Source organism: Leptidea sinapis, chromosome 4 (assembly GCF_905404315.1).
Source record: "Leptidea sinapis chromosome 4, ilLepSina1.1, whole genome shotgun sequence".
Taxonomy (NCBI): domain Eukaryota; kingdom Metazoa; phylum Arthropoda; class Insecta; order Lepidoptera; family Pieridae; genus Leptidea; species Leptidea sinapis.
Window position 1 is genome coordinate 11,294,709 of NC_066268.1, and position 22,275 is coordinate 11,316,983.

General features: G+C 32.6%; 1 protein-coding gene across 1 annotated transcript in view; it reads right to left on the bottom strand.

Moving 5' to 3' along the window:
* LOC126980037 (inactive hydroxysteroid dehydrogenase-like protein 1) overlaps positions 1–21,944 on the bottom strand; it is a 43,595-nt gene extending 21,651 nt beyond the window's left edge. Inside the window, exon 1 of the mRNA XM_050829666.1 lies at positions 21,735–21,944. Within this exon, the coding sequence (XP_050685623.1) occupies positions 21,735–21,897 (163 nt within the window). The 5' untranslated portion in view covers positions 21,898–21,944. The remainder of the gene's footprint in view (positions 1–21,734) is intronic.
* Positions 21,945–22,275: the final 331 nt, after the last annotated feature.

A 22,275-nucleotide genomic window follows, 5' to 3' on the forward strand; every position in this document is an offset into this window, starting at 1 on the left:
TGTCAATTCAGGTTTATCCAGGAAATGATTGGTTATAAGTGGTCGGGAAGCAGAAATCTGTTATTTTTTGGTAGATGGCTTTAGTGGGCGTAATCTTATAATTTATTTCTCAAACAATTATTACAGACTAACAGACCCGACAGAATATGTTGCTCTGTAAAAAAATGTTGATAATAAAAAAACTCTTTAGCTGGAATTTCGTAAAATCCTTTATTAATTGACCTTTACTCGGCGAAAGGAATATTCCTACCAAATTTCAAGTCTCTACGACTTATGGTGCCAGAGATATCATGATGAGTCAATACATAGGCGGAAATCTCTGATATATCTTAATATATATAAATCCAGTGTCCTGATGTTTGTTTCCAGTGAATTCCGAAAATAATGAACGGATTTTTTCCTGGAGTGTAGTTTAGTCCAACTTGAGAGATACGATAGTTTATATTTCGATTTGGGACCCATAATTATTTTTATTTCCAATATTTGTTTCGTATGGACATATTTTCAATCAGAAAATTAATTCACGCACGGTTTGACAGTTCTGCTGTGAAACAATTCCATCATAACAACAGGGAGAGCATATTTTACGTAATAATTCTTGATGTTTTTAAATATTATTGACAAATTGATAAATAGAGTATTTTATTTATTATGTACAGAAGATCGTCTGTCGGTTCAGCTATCTATATATATAAAAATGAATTGCTGTTCGTTAGTCTCGCTAAAACTCTAGAACGGCTAGACCGATATGGCAAATTTAGGTCTTGAATTAATTTTTTAAGTCCAGAGAAGGTTTAAAAGGTGAATGAATAGGAAAATGCTTGGAATTAATTAAACAACAAAGGAGAATGGGACTTTTGGGCCTGATGGTTAACAAGTTGAAATATACTTTAAAAAAAGGTTATATCTTTCTGATGTAAAATACAAAAAACTAGCTCATTTTGCAATCTACAAACCGAAAAAACATTAAAATAAAGAAAATAGATTAAAAATGTATTCGAATGAATATTAATATGAATAAAATATATTATTTACTCAGGAAAAACAGAACTGAGCAATTATTATATTATCAAAAAAATTGATCAATAAATCGATTCACATAAAAAATAGATACTAGTGAAATCCTTGTTCATCAACGCTAACTCCACTTTGACAATGACAGTCTGCCAGATCATTTCGTTTCTTCGTCATTGTCACTTCGTTCCTTGTTGTATTCGTCGTGTTACCGACTTGTTAACTACCTACCCAATGGAATTCCAAGGAAAGTTGTCTCTAGCAGTCTGTTTTACAGTTCATGTATTAGCTAATGAGTATATATTATTCTTATCTGTGCAAATAAAACTATCTTTTAATTTAGGTACACTTTATTATATCTAATTACCAATTGTCTTATATTATAATTCAAAAAAGTGTCGCTACAGTAGTAGATAGGTAGGTATTTTTTATCATCATTTTTTTTTACATCTTATATAAGTATGTGATAAATCCTTAGCAGCTAGGCATTGAATAAACCTACTATAGATGAGCTGTCAACATAACCTCATTTTTATATCTTCGATTACTCAGCTCCTAGATTGACAAATCTTGCAAAATTTTCTATGATGGATTATTTAAATATTATCTTTTAAATGGTGCTACTTTCATCTTGTTATCACCTGGGCCCAGGAATGTATGGAAGCGTTTCAATCTCTTTTGTTTTTCTTTTGATGTGTCCGTACATAATTTCTATGAGAGAATTTATTGACGCACGGTTTGACAGTTCTGCTGTGATACAATTTCATTACGACAGCAATTTCAGTAATCCTTGATGTTATGATATATTATTGACAAATTCATAGCTAGTCAGTCAGTCAGTCATAGGGTCAGCTAGTAATATTATAAAGATTTTTGCTCGTTACAAAGATAACGTTTCGCACTAAAACCACTTTATTGTTTTTTGTTTCGTTCGTTCAACTGTGAGTTATTCTTAGCAACTTGAACGGTTAGAATAATTCATAACTCCATGAATACTGCTTTATATCAATGAAAATTATTTTAATTAGTCACTACACAGCGCAGGGATAGATACTTACGTTTAAAGCAATATTAATTGAAGTAAAACTTGATGGTTAGACTTTGATCTTACATTAAACATTAATCACTTTATCTATAAATATAAATTTAACATCTATTAGAAGTGTATACAGCATTTTAATTCTTAATAAATGATCTTGTATTATGTCGTTTGATACGAGGGCTGCACTAAAAGTATCGGGAATGGAATATTTCCACTGTTCTTGTCGTATTAAAATCTTTTTAATTGAAAACTCCTTCCTTGGTTTTAAAAATCGAATACCATTTATTTATTTAAAAAAAGATATTCGGTCTTATCACAAGGACTTTTCAAACTTGTTTAGTCGTTGAGAAAATGGAATTGACTCGAGAAAATTCTAGAGCGATTATTTATTATGACTTTCGAAGTGGCTTAACACAAAAACAGTGTGTTGACCGGATTATTTCTGCATTTGGTGATAAAACCCCATCCAAAACCACAATTTATCGCTGGTTTGCTGAATTTCAACGTGGACGTGTCAAGCTCAGTGATGATCCCCGTCAAGGTCGTCCAAAAACTGCAGTCACCAAAGAAAACGTTGATGCTGTGCGTAAGCTGATTGAGGAAGATCGACATGTGACATACCGCGAAATTCAGGCAACTTTAGACATTGGCATGAGTCAAATACAAATAATCTTGCATGAACAATTAGGTCTAAAAAAGTTGTTTTCCCGATGGATACCGCAATTGCTCTGTGAAGAGCAAAAAGCGGCTCCCGTTACTTGGTGCGTCTCTCGAAAGATTCCACGCAGGATCCTCAAATACTGTATACAACATCGTATCAGGTGACGAATCCTGGATATACGCGTACGAACCCGAAACAAAAAACCAGTCACGAGTTTGGGTGTTCGAAAATGAGTTAAAGCCAACAAAAATTTTACGTTCGTTCGGAGTGTTGCAAAAAAATGGTGGCCACGTTTGTCTCCAAAACCGGCCATGTTGCGACTATTCCTCTTGAGGGACAAAGAACGGTTAGTGCAGAATGGTATGCTAGCATTTGTTTGCCACAGATCGTTTCTGAACTCCGTTAAGAGAACTGCAACCGCCGCATCATCCTCCATCACGACAATGCGAGTTCTCACAACGCGCACGGAACAAAAGAGTTTTTAGAGCAAGAAAACATAGAATTATTAGACCATCCGCCGTACAGCCCCGACCTAAGCCCTAATGATTTCTATACTTTTCCTAAAATAAAGAATAAATTGCGTAGTCAGAGATTTTCATCACCTGAAGAAGCTGTGGACGCCTACAAAACGGCCATTTTTGAGACCCCAACTTCCGAATGGAATGGTTGCTTTAATGATTGGTTCCATCGTATGGAAAAATGTGTCAAATTTCGCGGAGAATACTTCGAAAAGCAACAAATACATTTTTAAATAGTAATGTTGTGTCGATAATAGATACGCGAACGCGCGCGGGTTAAATCGCGCGGTTAAAAAGCGACTTTCAACAATTAGAGACTAGATTATTACAATTAGAACACAAAGGGTTAAAACCGTTAGGGAGTTACGTTTCTTTTCGATCACATTTCTCCGCGGGCTGACGTGTCAATTTGCGTCAGTGGCGTAAGTCGTGCGGTTGTGAAGTCCTGCGTGCCATGTGACAAAAATAGTCAAAGTTAGTCATTCGCAAGTGTAAAGAATGACCTATAGATTGGTATTAATATCATAAGATTTCTGTCTATGGTATTTGGTGTATGACACAAAAAGTGAAAATTGTTTCAACTCCCCTCGGTCTCCACTACGTAATGCAAAAATATCATTAATTTAATATCAACCAAGTAGTTTCTAACGGTCTACATTATCAACAACACCTTTATAATTGCTAAGAGGAATGTGAATAAGGAAAATAATAAACTCAAAACTATTAAATTTTAGGACTGAAATTTCCTTGAGTTGACCACTATTAAATCCCATAGTAACTTTGTAAGTAGGTTACAAAGATACATTTATCTTATTGTAATAGACGTTCGCCTTGCCTTCTTGAATATAAATGTATGTTAAATGTTAAAAGATAAAACCTTTATTTATATACAGTTTGTTTATATAGTTGCACGTGCGTATAATATTGTAGTCAATAGCTCTTTGGAAGATTTTTTATGATTTATTTACGTTTTTTTTAAAGTAAGTTGAAACTTGTTAGTACATATTTTTTTACCGAGTTGCAGGATCCTATAAAGTATAGACTATAAAAAAAATAGTTATTGATGGCAATGCTAACTAATGAATGCTATTTTAACATGAACGCTAGTTTGTGCCATACGTGCAGTGGCATGCAATATTTTTTCTACGACCACGAAATAAATAAAAATATATTTATTTAGGTTCAGGTAAACAATGGCGCGTGAACTATGGACGCTGCTACCGCGCATGCGCGATTTCAACCATAATTCACATTGAGCAGGCGCGGAATATTGAAAAGTGTACACACATAATAATACACTTCTAGCCAATGCCATGAAACTATTTACAAATTGTTTACTTCATTGTAATTCCTAGTTTCCTACATTTGATTGGATACTATGATATTCACCCAACGCTCTGTAGGAATAAATAATTCTGTGTTACGGTTTGAGGGTTTGCATTGAGTAAATTGAGTAGGATTATATTTTGTTTGATTTAACGCGAGTCTTACACTTTTAAATACTTACTTACTTTTTAATGTATTAAATCTACTTTGAGATCTTTTTAATAATATATAATAATAATATAATATTGACACACTTTAACACAAATTATCTCGCAAATTACTTTAGGGAAACTAGGCATAGCCTGTACTATGGGGTACAAGACAACGATATATTTAATACAAGATACTTACTTAAGCATACATAAATACATACAAACATTTATGACTCGGAAACAAACATCCATGTTCATTATATAAATGTTGGCACATTTTGGGATTCTAACCCGGGACCTCTAGCGCAGTAGGGCTATTAGGGTCGTCAATAATAATAATAGATAGGTTAATTAATTAATAAGGAGTGCACAGGTCATGTTATCCAAATTATAATATTATTATTTTATCACAAGTATCACCTATTGTTCGTGAAGCTCCGTAAAATCTTCTCGTCCTAAATACCACAGAGTCTGAAGACGAAGGTTTTTAACTAGTGTGTGTTTCACGGTACGCAGACGTGTTCGCTAACTATGGGCCTAATGAGAAAGCTCATGGTCATATTTCCCTGCGAGATCGAATCAAAAATAGAGGAGATCCGTAGGAGAACCAAAGATACCGACATAGCCCAAAATATTGCGAAACTGTAGTGGCAGTGGGCAGGGCACATTGTTTGATGGACAGATGGCCCATGGGGCAGGAGAGTCCTCGAAAGGCGACCATGTACCGGAAGACGTAGTGTTGGTAGGCCCCATACAACACGACGATCTGGTCAAGATCACCGGAATACTTTGGATAATGGCAGCGCAAGACCGATCGTCGTGGAGATCTTTGGGGGAGGCGTTTGTCCAGCAGTGGACTTCTTCCGGCTGATGATGATGTATGACTTACTGAGACCAACATATTTGTGACATTTGCTGTCTTCGGCAGTCAAAGCAGCAGCTCCAGGACCAACTGACGTATCTTAGACACGAGAAGGAGCCAGAGTGTCTACGCATGTTGCGTCCCACACCAGCACCCTTCTTTGTACCTAAGCCAGGGTCATTCCATTAGGCCGCTTGCCATCGTGGCGGGTAATACCATTTGGCTGGATGGTCTTGTTACCGGGAGGTCTGCTTGATGTGTTTTTTCTTATTATTATTTTCTTTAAAGTTATTATATATTTTATTTTATGAAATGCTCACATAATGCCTCTATTTATTTACGATATGTGTGGATTGATGCATCTACTATACTCAATAACTCTATGAGTATTAATTTTCTTTTTTGACTTACTCGTGTAAGCCTTTAAGTTTTTGACATTTCAGTATTTTTGTTGCGTCACTTTGCATATATTGTAATTGAAATGATTTGTAAAACAATTAAAATGTAAATCTTGACTTAAAAGAGTAGCAATGAGTTTCTTGCTACTTCTTCTCATTAGCTTAACCCTTACCCGAAGTAGCGGTAAATTCAATAAGAAACAATTTTTTTTTGTATAATTTATTTGTATAAGTGTCATTTCCGTGACACACAATATATTATGTCGAAGTAATAAAAAAACTTGCTTAGCCCACAAAAGTACACCAAATATATACAACATGAGCTTATTAGAAAAAAGATAATTTAATAAAAAAAATTGTGAGCATGTATGCATGGGAAGATATCAATCATCCATGCAAGACTGGAGGAAAACCTTAAAGAAACTTAACTACTTGACATGTGTTTTTGTTTATGTGACTTTCAATGGGCGTTTTAACTGCACTTAGTTATGCAATTCTGTCAAGGTGATGCTAGCCAAGCATTGTATACACTTTACAAGCAATGACTGAAGATGTGTTTATTTATTTACTATTTAAATATAAGGGGAAACGTATAAAAAGGCATTTTATAACGTGTTTTCTCACGTTGTGCGTGTATTGCATTTATTGCTATTCTGTTTATCTATGGATGCACCTCTGCACGACGTCCATAGATAATCTGTATAACTCATAAAAAAAAACTACTTAATAAATCAATAAAATTAGATGTACCGTGACAGGCAAATGGACATGTATGATTCTATAATGGTTCCAGATTTTTCTCTTGGATGAAGGGATTCCTTAAACATCATTATGATATAAATATCCATATCTATATATCCATAATAAATAAAAAAAATGTTAATAAGTATAATATTTTGAGTCCGATCCACCCCAAGAACATTGAAAACATATCCATACTGTGATAATTTATGCAACGGCCATCTTCTATTACAAAAAATATTTATAGATTTGTTCTGTGCACCCTCAAGAAACTGCTGTATAGATAATTTTGCGTGGCCGCGATCTTGAATTTTAAAAAAGGTACATAACTTCACACGGCCGACATCTTTGATTTTATAAACCGACTTCAAAAAAGGAGGAAGTTCTCGATTCGTTGGTATATTTTGTTATGTTTGTTACCTCAAAACTTTCGACTGGGTGAACCGATATTGATAATTCTTTTTTTATTTGAAAGCTGGTGCTTACCGAGTGGTCCCATTGTAATTTGGTCCAGATCTGACAGTGGAATCCATGTTAAAACCATAAGTCTTAAAGGAGAATGGGACTTTTGGGCCTAATGGTTAACAAGTTAAAATATACTTTAAAAAAAAGGGTATATTTTTCTGATGTAAAATACAAAAAACTAGCTCATTAGCAATCTACAAACCGAAAAAACATTAAAATAAAAAAATCGATTAAAATGTAATCGAATGAATATTTAATCGATTAAAATAACACTTACATCCAGTTGTTTTATTTCAATAATATTAGTTAGGTGCATAGTTTATGATCAAATAACCATATTATTATGAATAAAATATATTATTTTCTCAGGAAAAAACAGAACTGAGCAATTATTTTTTTATCAATAAATCGATTTACATAAAAAATCGATACTGGTGAAATCCTTGTTCCTCAACGCTAACTTCACTTTGACAATGACAGTCTGACAGATCATTTCATTTCTTCGTCCTTCTCACTTCGTTTCTTGTAAGTTGTTGTATTCGTTGAGTTACCTATCGGCTTGTTAACTACCTACCCAATTGAATTCCAAGGAAAGTTGTCTCTAGCAGTCTTTTATACAGTTCATGCATGTGCTAATGAGTATATATTATCTAAGCAAATAATACAATTAATCTTAATTTAGGTATACTATATTATATCTGATTACCAATTGTCTTATATTATAATGCAAAAAAATGTCGTTACAGTAGGCGATAGGTATACGTAGATAGGTAGGTATTTTTTGTCTAAAAAAGAACAAGGTTGGTATCCATCTTATATAAGTATGTGATAAATCCTTAGCAGCTAGGCATTGAATAAACCTACTATAGATGAGCTGTCAACATAAAGGTAGTTAGACATAACCTCATTTTTATATCTTCGATTACTCAGCTCCTAGATTGACAAATCTTGCTAAATTTTCAATTATGGATTATTTAAATGTTATCTTTTAAATGGTGCTACTTTCATCGTGTTATCACCTGGGCCCAGGAATGTATGGAAGCGGTTCAATCTCCTTTGCTATACATACGTATAGCAAAGTGAATGATAAATTTACGAATAACTCAATATCACGCCAACCGATTTCGATGATTCTTTTTTTATTGGGTAGCACATACTTCGAAGATAGTTTGGTGAGAGTTTGGTTAGGTTCTGATAACGGAATCCATGACAAAGTAACGGAACACTGTCTGTAATCAAATTGCAAAGTAATTACGTTCATTGCTGCATTGAAAATTTTAGTATATTTACATATTTTTAGACAAATTGTTAGTGTACTTCAAATTCACTAAAAATAATAAAATTAAAATTTTTTTAACAAAAAAACAACCGCCTTCAAAAACACTATTCCAAAACAATATATATATAATGTGCACTAAAAAGTATAAAAATTATTGCGTATTTTTATACAATCTAATGAATTAATCTTATTCTAGTTACGATTATTGTAATTTTTGGTGTTGCTATAACCTAACTCCCCGTGACTCACATTAATTTTACTTCGATGCCACAATGCTTCGATGGAAAATCATAATAAATATTTGTTTCCCGTTAATTGCTTGAAACTTTTTAGTTTCAGACCTGAGGTCAAAATCCAAAATATTTCTGCAATGTTTAATTAGCTTACTCACTAATTATCTAATGAGTCTTCTTAACAATACGAATTATTTTAATGAACAAGTTCACACACAAAAAAATTGTTTCATGCTGTGTATAATTCAATTTTAATCTTAATAATTATCAATGTGAAATCAAATTATTTTTAATATAACCAAGCACTCGGATTTTATAGTCGCATTGTGTTTTGCAATGTAAAATAAAAATTTGCAATTAAAAAAAAAACATATTTTTATTGACTACTTTGAGTACCGAAAATTTACACTAGATATAACCGCTTTTCGCAAAATTAATACGTCGGATGGTTTTTGTATTTTTTACTTTTTGAAATCACATGCTGTAACAAAAAAGTCATAAATCGACGTGGGAATTTCCAGTTTAAACATGAAACCAAAACGCTCGGTTTAAATTACTCCAAATAACATCATATATGTTTCCAAAAATGCAGAAAAGTTAAAAACATCGGGTGGTTGTTTAATTTTTTTTTAATAATCAAGCACAAAAAAAGAATGCTGGGAAAGTTTCTTGCACCGCTTCTTCTCTCTAGGACAAGATTATGATTATTTTATAGCAATAGCAATGAAAGTACAATATTGTATATTTTTATTAAAAAGAGCGCAAAAAAAGAATGCTGGGAGAGTTTCTTGCACTTCTTCTTCCCTCTCAGAGCGCCATTTGTTTCCGAAGCGGTAGTAGTATCAAGTATATTAGAAATGACATCAAGAAGAATTCTAAAGGAAACTTTGAGAAAATAAATGACTTTTATGCCTTTATGCCAATTATTACTAATTAATATATATATATATATGTATTTTAATTATATATATAACTTTAAATACGACTCGTACGCTGTATGAGCAAGGTCACTGGCATGTATTAAAATATATTTCCATAATCGTGTAGTATTGCCATAGCGATACGACATTGTTAGGTTCAATAAAGCGAGTACATCTATCTAAAATGCTGGTGCTGGCGAGGTTCCTGTAATGTTGCAAGGGTATGAGCACCGGGGATCACTTATCACTGGGTGACCTGTACACTCGTGAATTCAAGCTCTAAAGGTTGATGCATCCAATATACGATAATATTTATTTAAACAGTTTATTATTTATAACTTTTTATGAAATACTAGCTGACCCGACAGACGTTGTTCTGTATATAATAAATAAAATAATATTTTTATATGAATTTGTCAATAATATATCATAACATCAAGAATTACTTCGTAAAATATGCACCCTGCTGTCGTAATGAAATTGTTTCACAGCAGAACTGTCAAACCGTGCGTCAATAAATTCTCTCATAGAAATTATGTATGGACACATCAAAGGAAAAACAAATTTGTTGTTTTTATTTAATTCCGAGCATTTTTCTATTTATTCACCTTTTAAACCTTCTCTGGAATTCCACAAATAATTCAAGACCTACATTTTCCAAATCGGTCCAGCCGTTCTCGAGTTTTAGCGAGACTAACGAACAGAAATTCATTTTTATATATTTAGATTTGATATTATTTAAACTCGATTCATATATTGAAAGCAGCACCTCACAAACGAATTTGTTTAAGCCATTTTGAACTACTCCTATTTGATTGAAAAGAATTGGCCGTTGAGTTTCTTGTATTTTCTTCTCACGAGCTCAACTTTTTCTGGTAGATTCAGTAATTTAAAAGAAATATTTATAGTGATGATTCAAAACAGTTTTAGCCTAATTAAATAAAGTCTATTTGACTTTCACTTTGATACTCGACCAGGACTAATCAATCAAATCGCCTAATACGATTCAAAATTTTATAAATTAACTTTACCTAACTTTACTTCAGTAAAGTATACTAATTTTATACCAAATAACCCAACTCTAATTGAAATAAATCAAGTTATTTCTACAATTTTATTTTATAATGATAAATAATTTGAAACTGAGGTGATACCAATTTTCTCTGGTTATTTACGCAAGGCAATAACGCAATTTTAGAATCAAATCGCTGCAAACGATAAATTATATAGAATCACGGATTGATTGCGATTTGTAATAGATTTACAAAATTATACTTTACTTTGTTTCAATAGTTCCTATTATTTTCTGGACATGGTCGCCTACACAAAGACAGATTAAAAACTAGAGACTTGCCAAAGAGCCATGGAGAGGAGTATCTATATATATAAAAATGAATTGCTGTTCGTTAGTCTCGCTAAAACTCGAGAACGGCTGGATCGATTTGGCTAATTTTGGTCTTGAATTATTTGTGGAAGTCCAGAGAAGGTTTAAAAGGTGAATAAAGAGGAAAACGCTGCTAAATTAAATAAAAACAACAAGTTTGTTTTTCCTATGATGTGTCCATACATAATTTCTATGAGAGAATTTATTGACGCACGGTTTGACAGTTCTGCTGTGAAACAATTTCATTACGACAGCAGGGTGCATATTTTACGAAGTAATTTTTGATGTTATGATATATAATTGACAAATTCATGTAAATACATTTTTTTTTATTATATACAGAACAACGTCTGTCGGGCCAGCTATTGCTGAATATTAATAAAACACATAAAGTTCGAAACACAGTCTTAAGACAGAAAACTAAAATCACTAATGTCACTAATGCTATAAGAAAATTTAAATGGCGCTGGACAGGACACACCCTTCGGGGTATAGACAAATGGAGCAAATGTATCACAGACTGGTATCTCAGAAACTTAAAAAGGAAACCGCCGGGACAATAGAGGAGATGGTCAGACGAACTTAGGACGATAGCAGGCAAGATATGGCATAACCTATAGGTTAGCTAAAGATAGAAAAGAGTGGAAGAAGTTGGAAGAGGCCTTTGTCAATAGACTAGAGTAGGAGTAGTAGAATAGAGTTTGTAAGTTTATTTGTAAATGATACTATCTGAATAAAGGCTTGTATTATTATTATTTTTTCTGGACAAAACTGGTAGCTGGCTGTTAATTTGTTTAATAATGAAGCGAACTAATACTATTTTTGTGCTGCAGAAGAGGGCTATTCACGCTATTTATAATTAGGTCCTAAAGAAAGAGAAATGCCAAATGAAATAAACATTTAAATTTTGCCCCTCAATATAATCTTGCAAATAATAGAAAAATTTGGGAATTTTTCAGATACTGTGTCATATTGTTAAGCAAGTCTTTTGTTGGGCGATGTATGGGCTTCTACAACATGATCTAAGAAAATGCATAAAACTAAATTGTTAGAAAACGTTTATGTGGTAAATGTTTGTATAACATAAGTCTGCAGATTGTGAATAGAGCGACCGCCCTCAGCCTATTTAATCATAAATGTACTGTGTAGAAAATTTAATTTATTAAATTAATGTAAAGTCTCGTGCCAGATTTTGGTGAGACAACACGCCCTGAGGATGCCTCGTGTAGAAGCGAAACACGTGTCGAATTGTTTAAAAATCAAATATTGGCGGAATTAACACTAAAGAAAACTTAAATCATTTGTATAATGTACTGTGTTGCAATCTAATTGAATTTAAAATGAAACTCCACTTAGTTTCTTGCGCCCATTGTTCTCAATTTTGAGGCATATAACTTTTTTGTATAGGTAGTAGGTATAAATTTCATTAATTTTTAATGTTTATTATCTTCAGTATTTTTTTATTTATTCTATTCAATAGAACATTAATGCTATTTATTATCAAAGAGGAAGTAAATACAACGTAATATTTATAAGTGACAGTTACTAATATTTTATCGCTTTTACTTACTATTACCACAGAGTAGGAATAGGTAAACTAGCTGACCCAGCAAACGTTGTATTGCCGATATTAAAATCGCTATAAAAAAGTAACTGTTGATCGTAGATGGGTGAAAAATTTAAGTTGTATGTATTTTTTAAAGCTGACTTATAATCAAACAAATTTAAAAAAAATGTAAAAAAAAATAAAAAAAAATTCGTGTGGACCACCCTTAATATTTAGGGGGATGAAAAATAGATGTTGGCCGATTCTCAGACCTACCCAATATGCACTCAAAATTTCATGAGAATCGGTGAAGCCGTTTCAGAGGAGTTCAAAGTTTAACACCATGACACGTGAATTTTATATATTAGATATTATACTCTGTACTTATCAACTATTATTTAATCAAAGTTGACTAAATTCAGTGAAAGTTCCAGTCGCGATAATTGTATTAGTACTCTTGCGAGTGCAGTATTATCAAAAGTACTTTAAAAAAAAACTTAAATACTTAGTTTCCGATTTATATGACATACTAGCTGACCTGACAGACATTGTTCTAGACATCCAATATAAAAAATTCTCGTGTCCCGGTGTTTGTTATCAAACTCGTCCGAAACGGCTTAACCGATTTCTATGAAATTTTGTGTGCGTTTCGGGTAGGTTTGAGAATCGGCCAACATCCATTTTTCATATCCCTAACCTTTTTTTAACAATTTTATTATGATTCAGCATTAAAAATATAGACGACTGAAATTTTGACCGCTCTACGATTTACAACTATTTTTTATCGCGATTTTTATATTATTCTGTTCCATCCACAGATCCGGAATTGCAAGATGGCAATTGAATACAAAGTTGTAATACGATATAAATATTTGGTAGGTCTGAGAATCGGTTGCATCTATACTATCTATATCATACCCCATTTTTTTTACTCTATATGGCAAAACAACGTTTGTTGGGTCAGCTAGTAATAAATAAAATACTGATTTTATGAATATGTCAATAAGAATTCATAATATCGAGAATTATTTCTTAAAATATGCTTCCTGTTGTTATAATGAAATTATTGTTTTACTACAGAACTGTCAAACTATGCGTCAATAAATTCTCTAATGGAAAATAATTTGTCCATTCAAAACAAATATTGGAAATAAAAATAATTATGGGTCTCAAATCGAAATAAAAACTATCCTATCCTTCAAGTTGGACTAAACTGCGCTCCATGAATTAATCCCCATTAAAATGCGTTTAAGAGTTCACTGGAACCAAACATCAGGACACTGGATTAATGTATATTATGATATTATATTCGCACTGCAGACGAGATCTTCTTTATTATAGAAAATCACTTTTGAAATAAGAAAAGTCGAGAGTTGTTAATTCACGTTGTATTGGTAAGCAATATATCATACAAATTTGATCATAGTTGTATGTTCCTGGTTAAAAAAACCAGGTATAAGAAATTGCATGTTAAAAATTCTAGTGGACTGTATTAAATATGTTAAAGTTGTACTAGAGCCAATTGACGCTGGTGGCTTGGGCACGGGGAAGGGCGCTGGTGAGGGACGCGACTTGTGTCGACACTCTGGGGGCCTACTCCTAAAATTGATATTCGATATATAGTGGAATTAGTCGTGTCGAATCCTACTCTTAGTTACATCGTAATCAATGTCGAAACGATGATTGAACGAACGAAACATTATTCGATATTATCGGTCCTAACCCTACTCTTAGTTGAAAATGTCAGAGACGAATATTCGAATTTCACAAATAATCAAACGTCACTTTTACGATAATCTCAACGACACCTTCTAGGCTGTCGATGCTATTATCTTTTCAAGTTGTGTAGATATATTTGCTATACAATAAACATTCTTAATAAACATTCTTAATAAATATTATTGAAATAATTATATGTGATTTACTATTCAACAGGATTTTTTGACGACTAAGTCATTTTGTTGATCGTTTATGCGTAGAAATAATGCAAATGGCCGCCTGAGAAATAGGAAGTCGACGAGAAGGGTTGAGTTACTTTTTTTTAACATTTTATTATCCGCAAGTTTTGTATTATTTATTCAATTTTAAATGGTCATATTATATTCATTACATATTTTTTTAACATTAACATTATGTGTAAATGATACCAAATTGGTGGTGCAGAGTCTGGCATGGTCGTTAGCGCCTAAACTATGTTTTGACTTTTGACACTTAACAGCGACATAGCACAAATAATGTTTAGGTTTGAACATATTTCATTCACACTAACATCGTAAAAAAATCAAAATATTAGTCTATGGTAACTATAAACGATAAGGAATTCGAACATTTGTTAGAGTAGGATAGTTGCGATATATTCGGAGTATTATCGTATCGTTCCGAATGTATCGTTGTCGATTTTGCGAGTATACCTCCTGGCTCCTTCTCATGTCCAAGTAACTTCAGTTGATGCTGGGGCTGCTGCTTCGACTGCCGGAGACAGCTGGCGTCGCAAATATGTTGGTCTCAATGAGTCATATAATATCTTTGTGCCGTTTGGTGTCGAGACACATGGCCCGTGGGGCCCAGAGGCGCGGAGTATGTTCAAAATACTATCGTCACGCCTCAATAAGGCTACTGGACACCCAAGCGCTGGCAGCTATTCCAGTCAACAGAACAACCTAGCTATCCAACGTGGAAATGCTGCCAGTATTCTTGGTACGCTTCCTAATTCTTTCTTCGTAATGGTAGTTTAATTTTTATGTAGTCATAGTATTGTAAATATAGTTATAGGATTTGTTTTGTTCTAATATATTAGTTTCTATAAAGTAAAGAGAAAATTAATGTTAGAGTTATAATTAACTACCTACCTACTAAGCTAGAGGTCCCGGGTTCGAATCCCGGTAGGTGCAAGCATTTATATGATGAATATGGATGTTTGTTTCCGAGTCACGGATGTTTAAATGTATTTATGTATGTTTATATGAATTTATGTATGTTTAAGTAAGTATATTGTATTAAATATATCATTGTCTTGTAACCCATAACACAGGCTATATATGCTTAACTTGGGGCAAGATAATTTGTGTAAAAAGTGTGTCAATATTATAATGGTCTTTGTAAATATACATTTTTATAATAAAGTCCACACCCATGTTCAGAACATAGACCCACAATATACTAGCGTTAAGACAAACAATGAGTGCGAAAGAGAAGAACATCTCAAACCAAGATACAGCAAGATAGAAAAGGAAAGCGAATCAATTGTTACTGTAACCGATATTGATGACAGGTCATAAATTACTGTCAGTCACGCTTGGCATTATTTAGCTCCTTCAAATGACCTCTACTATATACCACTGGACTGGCGGCTGTCAAAGTGATTTTGTGCCTGTTTGATATACGCCATTTAGGCGCTGTTGGCTATGTAGCGAGAGTTTGCGGTACTAAAACTAGTGATGACAACCTCAGAAAACATCGATAGATGGTGGGAAACAATTTACAAAAAAAAAATGTGTACTTTATAACGTTGATTCTTGAAGTATAAATAACACGGAAAACGAACGAAATTAATTATTCAAAATGCAAAAATACTTCAGAGTATTGTACGATCCTTTCGCAGCCATTCGTATTATAACTACGTCAAAATTAGTTCTCTGGACGCTCGCGAGTGGCGCTTCAAATAGGCACAAAAAATTGCTGTCAAACATATGAAACAGATCAGTGGCTCCTTCGTATGTTCAGTACTAAACCACTAGCTAACGCATACACTGACAAATGAAACTTGGTCACGCATTGTGGTGCTGTCAGGTCATCTATACCGTAGTATATTCTAAGTCTATGGTTCAGACTAACAAATTTAAAGTTTTATTTAAAAAAAAGTGGTGTACTTAACTGCAGAATTATCTAACCGATTAGATAGCCGCGGACTAGATTATGATTAACTTTTCACAATAATTTATCAACAACATTGTACAAATCGTATTTTTAAAAGAGCGCAACAAAAAGTAATGAGAGAGTTTCTTGCGCAGTCAGTATACAATAAACAAATAGACTCACAATCACGCTCAAAAAGTGTCTGTAGCAAAACTCTGACTGCGCGTCTGTAAGGCAGAGTTTTCGTGTAGTTGTGTTTTGACCGCGCTTTGAATACAACGCCACGCAATGACAAAGTTTTCAGTGAAAAACTGTCCGAACTACTGTATATCCAAATTTAAAAAGGATGGAGTGTCGTATTTTAGGTCAGTGTCCCTTTAAAATTAACAAAAAAATGTAGCTTACTTCAACGTTTTCTTTAGAATTTTAATTACATTTAAATGACTAAGAGAAATAAATATTCTAGTTGTTTATAATACGTTAATAAGATCTAATAAATAAAATTCTCATGTCGCGGTGTTTGTAGTTAAACTCCTTCGAAATGGCTTGACCGATTCTCATGAAATTTTGAGTGCATATTGGGTAGGTCTGAGAATCGGACAACAACTATTTTTCATCCCCCTAAATGTTAAGGGTGGTCCACGCCAAATTTTTTTTACATTTTTTTATTTTTTTTTAAAGTTTAATGAGTCAGCAATAAAAAATACATACAATTTCAAATTTTCACCCATCTACGATCAACAGTTATTTTTGTATCGCGATTTTAATATCGGCAATACAACTTTAGGGTCAGCTAGTAATTTAATATAAAAAAGCAATTGTGTGGTTGTATGAAACCACGATGCAAGTGAAACTTTTTTCACAAAATAACATAGGTATTAATATCAGCATAGAAGAAAAACCAAATGTATATATTATGCTTTACATTTTCATAAAATAAAAAAACCTTTATCAAGTGTTTGGGGTTCGAACCTACTCTTCCATCCGAACGCAATTGCTCCATTAAGAGAACTATAGGCGCCGCCCGACCGTCACGCGACATGCAACACACAGACGATGTAATAAAAGTTTTACTTTAATAAAATTATTCAATTTATCTTAATTCAATATCCAAAGTCAAAGTCAAATAAATTTTATTGGGCTTAAACTAAGCGCTTTTGAATCGTCACTACAAACATTTCTTTTATATTGCTAAATTTACCGTAAAAAGTTGAGCTCGTGAGAAGAACTAACAAGAAACTGAACGGCTTCTCTTTTCAATTAAATAGAGTATTTTACAACGGCTGTTATATATTAGTTTGAAAGGTGCTGCATCGGACCCAGTAAACGTTGTATTGCCGATTTCAAAATCGCGATACAAAAGTAACTGTTGATCGTAGATGTGTGAAAAGGAGAATGGGACTTTTGGGCCTGATGGTTAGCAAGTTGAAATATACTTTAAAAAAAAGGGTATATTTTTCTGATGTAAAATACATAAAACGAGCTTATTTTGCAATCTACAAACCGAAAAAACATTAAAATAAAGAAAATCGATTAAAATGACGTAATCGAATGAATATTTAATCGATTAAAATAACATGAAGATCCAGTTGTTTTATTTCAATAATATTAGTAAGGTGCATAGTTTATGTTCGAATTATTATTATGAATAAAATAAATTATTTTCACAGGAAAAAACAGAACTAAGCAATTATTTTTTTATCAATAAATCGATCAATAAATCGATTTACATAAAAAATCGATACTAGTGAAATCCTCAACGCTAACTTCACTTTGACAATGACAGTCTGACAGATCATTTCGTTTCTTCGTCATTGTCAGTTGTCACTTCGTTTCATATTGTACCTATTCGTTGAGTTACCGACTTGTTAACTACCTACCTAATTGAATTCCAAGGAAAGTAATTGTCTCTAGCAGTCTGTTTTACAGTTCATGTATGAGCTAATGAGTATAATATATTATTCTTATCTGAGCAAATAAAACTATCTTTTAATTTAGGTATACTATATTATATTATCTAATTACCAATTGTCTTATAATGCAAAAAAATGTCGTTACAGTAGTAGATAGGTATACGTAGATAGGTATACGTAGATAGGTAGGTATTTTTATTAATTTTCATTCAGGTTGATTATATAATTATTAACTGACACTAAAAAGGAAAAAAACTAATTTTAAAAAAACCGACTTCAAAAACTGAAAAGTATCAACTAACTGGCGAACGAACTGCCGATTACCTAATACCTCGTTTGCTAAATGAGCTGCCCTTCATTGAGCGGCATAATTTAAATACTAAAAACATAAATTACAGACTAAAAGATTAACTATTACAAAAATTATAGCAGCTAAGAGAATTTGAACCTGCTAAGTCATATTTATAAGTTATATTTATTTGTTTTTATGTCTTTTAGAATATTTTCACTGTGTTCATTTAATTTATAGCATAAGTTGTGAGTTGTGACGTATTATTAAGTGTTATTAGCATTAGTTGTTAACCTTTGTGGTTTTTTTTAGATGCTAAGTTGACCTAGTTTTATATCGGTATATGTAATATGATAAATAAAAAAAATAATACACCTTTACCTTTAATATTAATAAGAGTTTTTAAGCGTAGTTGATTTTTTAATATAAGTAAATTATTTTTTTAACGTAAGTAGAATTATTTTATTATTTAGCTCTACGACCGCTAGCGCATCAAGCAACCTATGTTGTAACTTTGTACATCTTCGAAGACGTGGTGTTGCCCAACGCAATATTACTTCAAACATGAAAGCAGCTTTATTTGGCAACATTGTTTACGTCTTATTGCCACATGAGCTACCGTACCATATACTTGACCCCACTTATTTGTGCCTGTCGATTATCACTACAAAGTCGCTTTCTCTGTCCCTATATCCCTATGTATGCTTAAATCTTTAAAACTACGCAACGGATTTTGATGCGGTTTTTTTAAATAGGTAGAGCGATTGAAGAGGAAGGTTTATATGAATAATAACATCCATTAAATAGTGGAGAAATACTGTTATTTTTGAGGTTTCTAATGTGATGTCGTAAATAATTTCATTTTTCCCGCTTAAATTACAAACGCAGGCTGAACCCTACGAGATTTATCAAAATAATATACTAAGTATTGTACACATTGAAAAGGTCTACAGAAAACTCCACTATGGAATATGTCTATCTCTTATGGATATCCCACAATAACATTTTTTTGTCATTTACTTTTTACGACAAATAATGGCTAATTTTCGAAACGATTTTAACCAATACAGCATTAATCCTTATCTAATTAAATACCTTAAATACATTGTTGATTTAATATAGATCTATATGGCCCTAAATAATAAAACCATTGTTGTTGTGTCCTGTTCCTAACAATACTCTTTTAATTGTTTTAATTTTCGTTTTGTTTGTTGTAATTATGTTGTTTTCACTTTTGGTTTAACATATCTTTGGGTTTTTTTATTATTGTCTTTTTATGATTGTGGACATAATAAAAGGCATAAAAGACATATATTTTCTAAAAATTGATTCCTTTAGAATTCTTTTTGATGTCATTTCAAATATACTAGATACTAATACTGTTTCGGAAACAAATGACACTCTGAGAGAAAAGAAGCGGCGCAAGAACTTCTCCAAAATTAAGTATTTAATTTATGGAACTGTTTTGTCTTCTAGTTTATGTATATTTGTAAACTTGCTATTGTAAAATACTGTTTTGTTCCTGAAGAATTAAATAAAACTAAGATTATCGGCTATCGCGAACCGTTTACTATAATTTATCCAGAGAATATTCATAATTTCATTTATTGACAAGACTTTTTCCAGCTTCAATGTAGGGGGAGTCCGGGAAAGTTTAGCATTTTTGTTTTATTTGTTTGTCTATTTTAAACGTGGGTTATATTATTAGGCCAATGTCACTTTGGTATAAATCGTTAATTTCTCATTAACTATTAATGATGTATAAACTTTATTAAGAGAAAATATACCTAAATAATGCAGCTTAAGGTACAATTTATAGAAAATAGCGATTTGTAACTATATTTGTACCTACAAAGATTTATGAGTATTTTAGCGGAAGGCGGGTATCTCCCGGAGTAAAAAGAACTATGTAGGGGGCTACATAGTCTTTTTTACACGCTTTTAATTAGCTTCAGCTGTATGTATGTTTGTTTGTAACCGACACAATTGGGCGCGATTTTGACCTACTTTAAACGGTCAGATTTCGTTCAAACTTCGTAGATTTATCTCGATAAACGAAACGAAAACGTTTGAACGAAATCTGGCCGTTCCTCGGACCGATGACAACACATGAATTTGATAAAACTATTCCATTTTCCAATTTGCAAAATAAGATTTTTGTTAACATATACTTATATTTTTTCATTTATAGACGGAAGGCAGAAATTAATGTTCATTTTAAATTTTAACTATTAGCTTTTTAACCGAAGCGTGTATTTTAGTTTTCTTTAAACTACTTTTATTACAATCTAGCAATGATTTTTTAATATTGCTTGAGATCTGTAATTGAGAAAACATACTAGTTAAATATATTTTATGATGACTAGCATCTTCCCGTGAGCACGCTCACAGAAATGCTTTCTCATTCACTTTCTGGTTGAAAATCCATATAAATAGGTACATTTGAAAAAATTGTACAAAACTTTTTGAGTGTGTCATAGGGACCTATAATATTATACTTTAGCGCATTAAAATCACCCAAAATAAATACTAGGTACTTAAAATAAATTTTGACAGCTACTGACTCTCGCATGAACGACATTGACACTGCTTCCGATTAGGGTTACCATCCATCCGGACATGTCCGAATTTTTAGAGTCTAGGCCGGATAGTGTCTGGCTTTCTTGTCTTGATTTTTTTAGATAGAATTTAGTAATAAAACTACATAATAATTAACTAATATCAAAAAAGTCTTTAATTTTACGAAAACGAAATCTAAACGGGATCAACCTAAAAGTCCGGAGTTTTATTGAAATGTCAGGCTTTTTGTCGACTTCAAATTACTAAATGGCAACCCTACTCCTGATCCTACAGAATGATTGTTCACATAAAGTGTCCGTCAAAGTCATTATAATAATTGTTTTTATTCTTTAATTCAATCATTTCCTCAATCAACAATTTAATTTATATTTTCTCCAATATTCTGACAGTAGTCGATAAACAAATGTTATATCAATTAATAAAACTATCGCTATAAAAACTGGTACTTTAGATGTTTATATAGGGCAGAATATTTGTTCCACAGACCATGTAATGAACCAAACATAACCTCAAACATTACATTATTTACAAACTCGCTCTTATGATAACCACTCACCAGCCCAATTGCCATACTTCTTCCACAACGGATACACTTCTGTTGGGTTGAAATAAGGTGTCAAATACGATATAGCCAACTCTAGAACACTCCACAATGAGCCTATTACATACAGACCGACGACGTACGCGCCTATATACGTAAGAATGAGTGCAGTAAACATTGTTCTTGTATTGAAATTTATTAGAAAGTACACGACATACTCGCCCGGCGCACAGATTGCTACTAACTTACCTACTAAGTATAACTTGTAAGTTGTAACTCGCCTGGGCCTTGAATGTTGACAGCTGACTTGAATGTCGCCGTTTGTGTGTAAACTGTTGACGCCTGAGTAAAAAAACATTACGAATGCATTGACATTACGGTATCGAATTCAAATAAGGAATCTGCAATTAGGAACGATTTGGAAATTAGGGGAGGAATTTTCGATTGTTTTTTTTTTATGTTAGACACTGGAAAAAGATATTATTTACATCAATGAGATAATTGGTGATGTTTTGAATAATATTCCGGAAAGAGACAGTAACCAACTGTTCCTGCC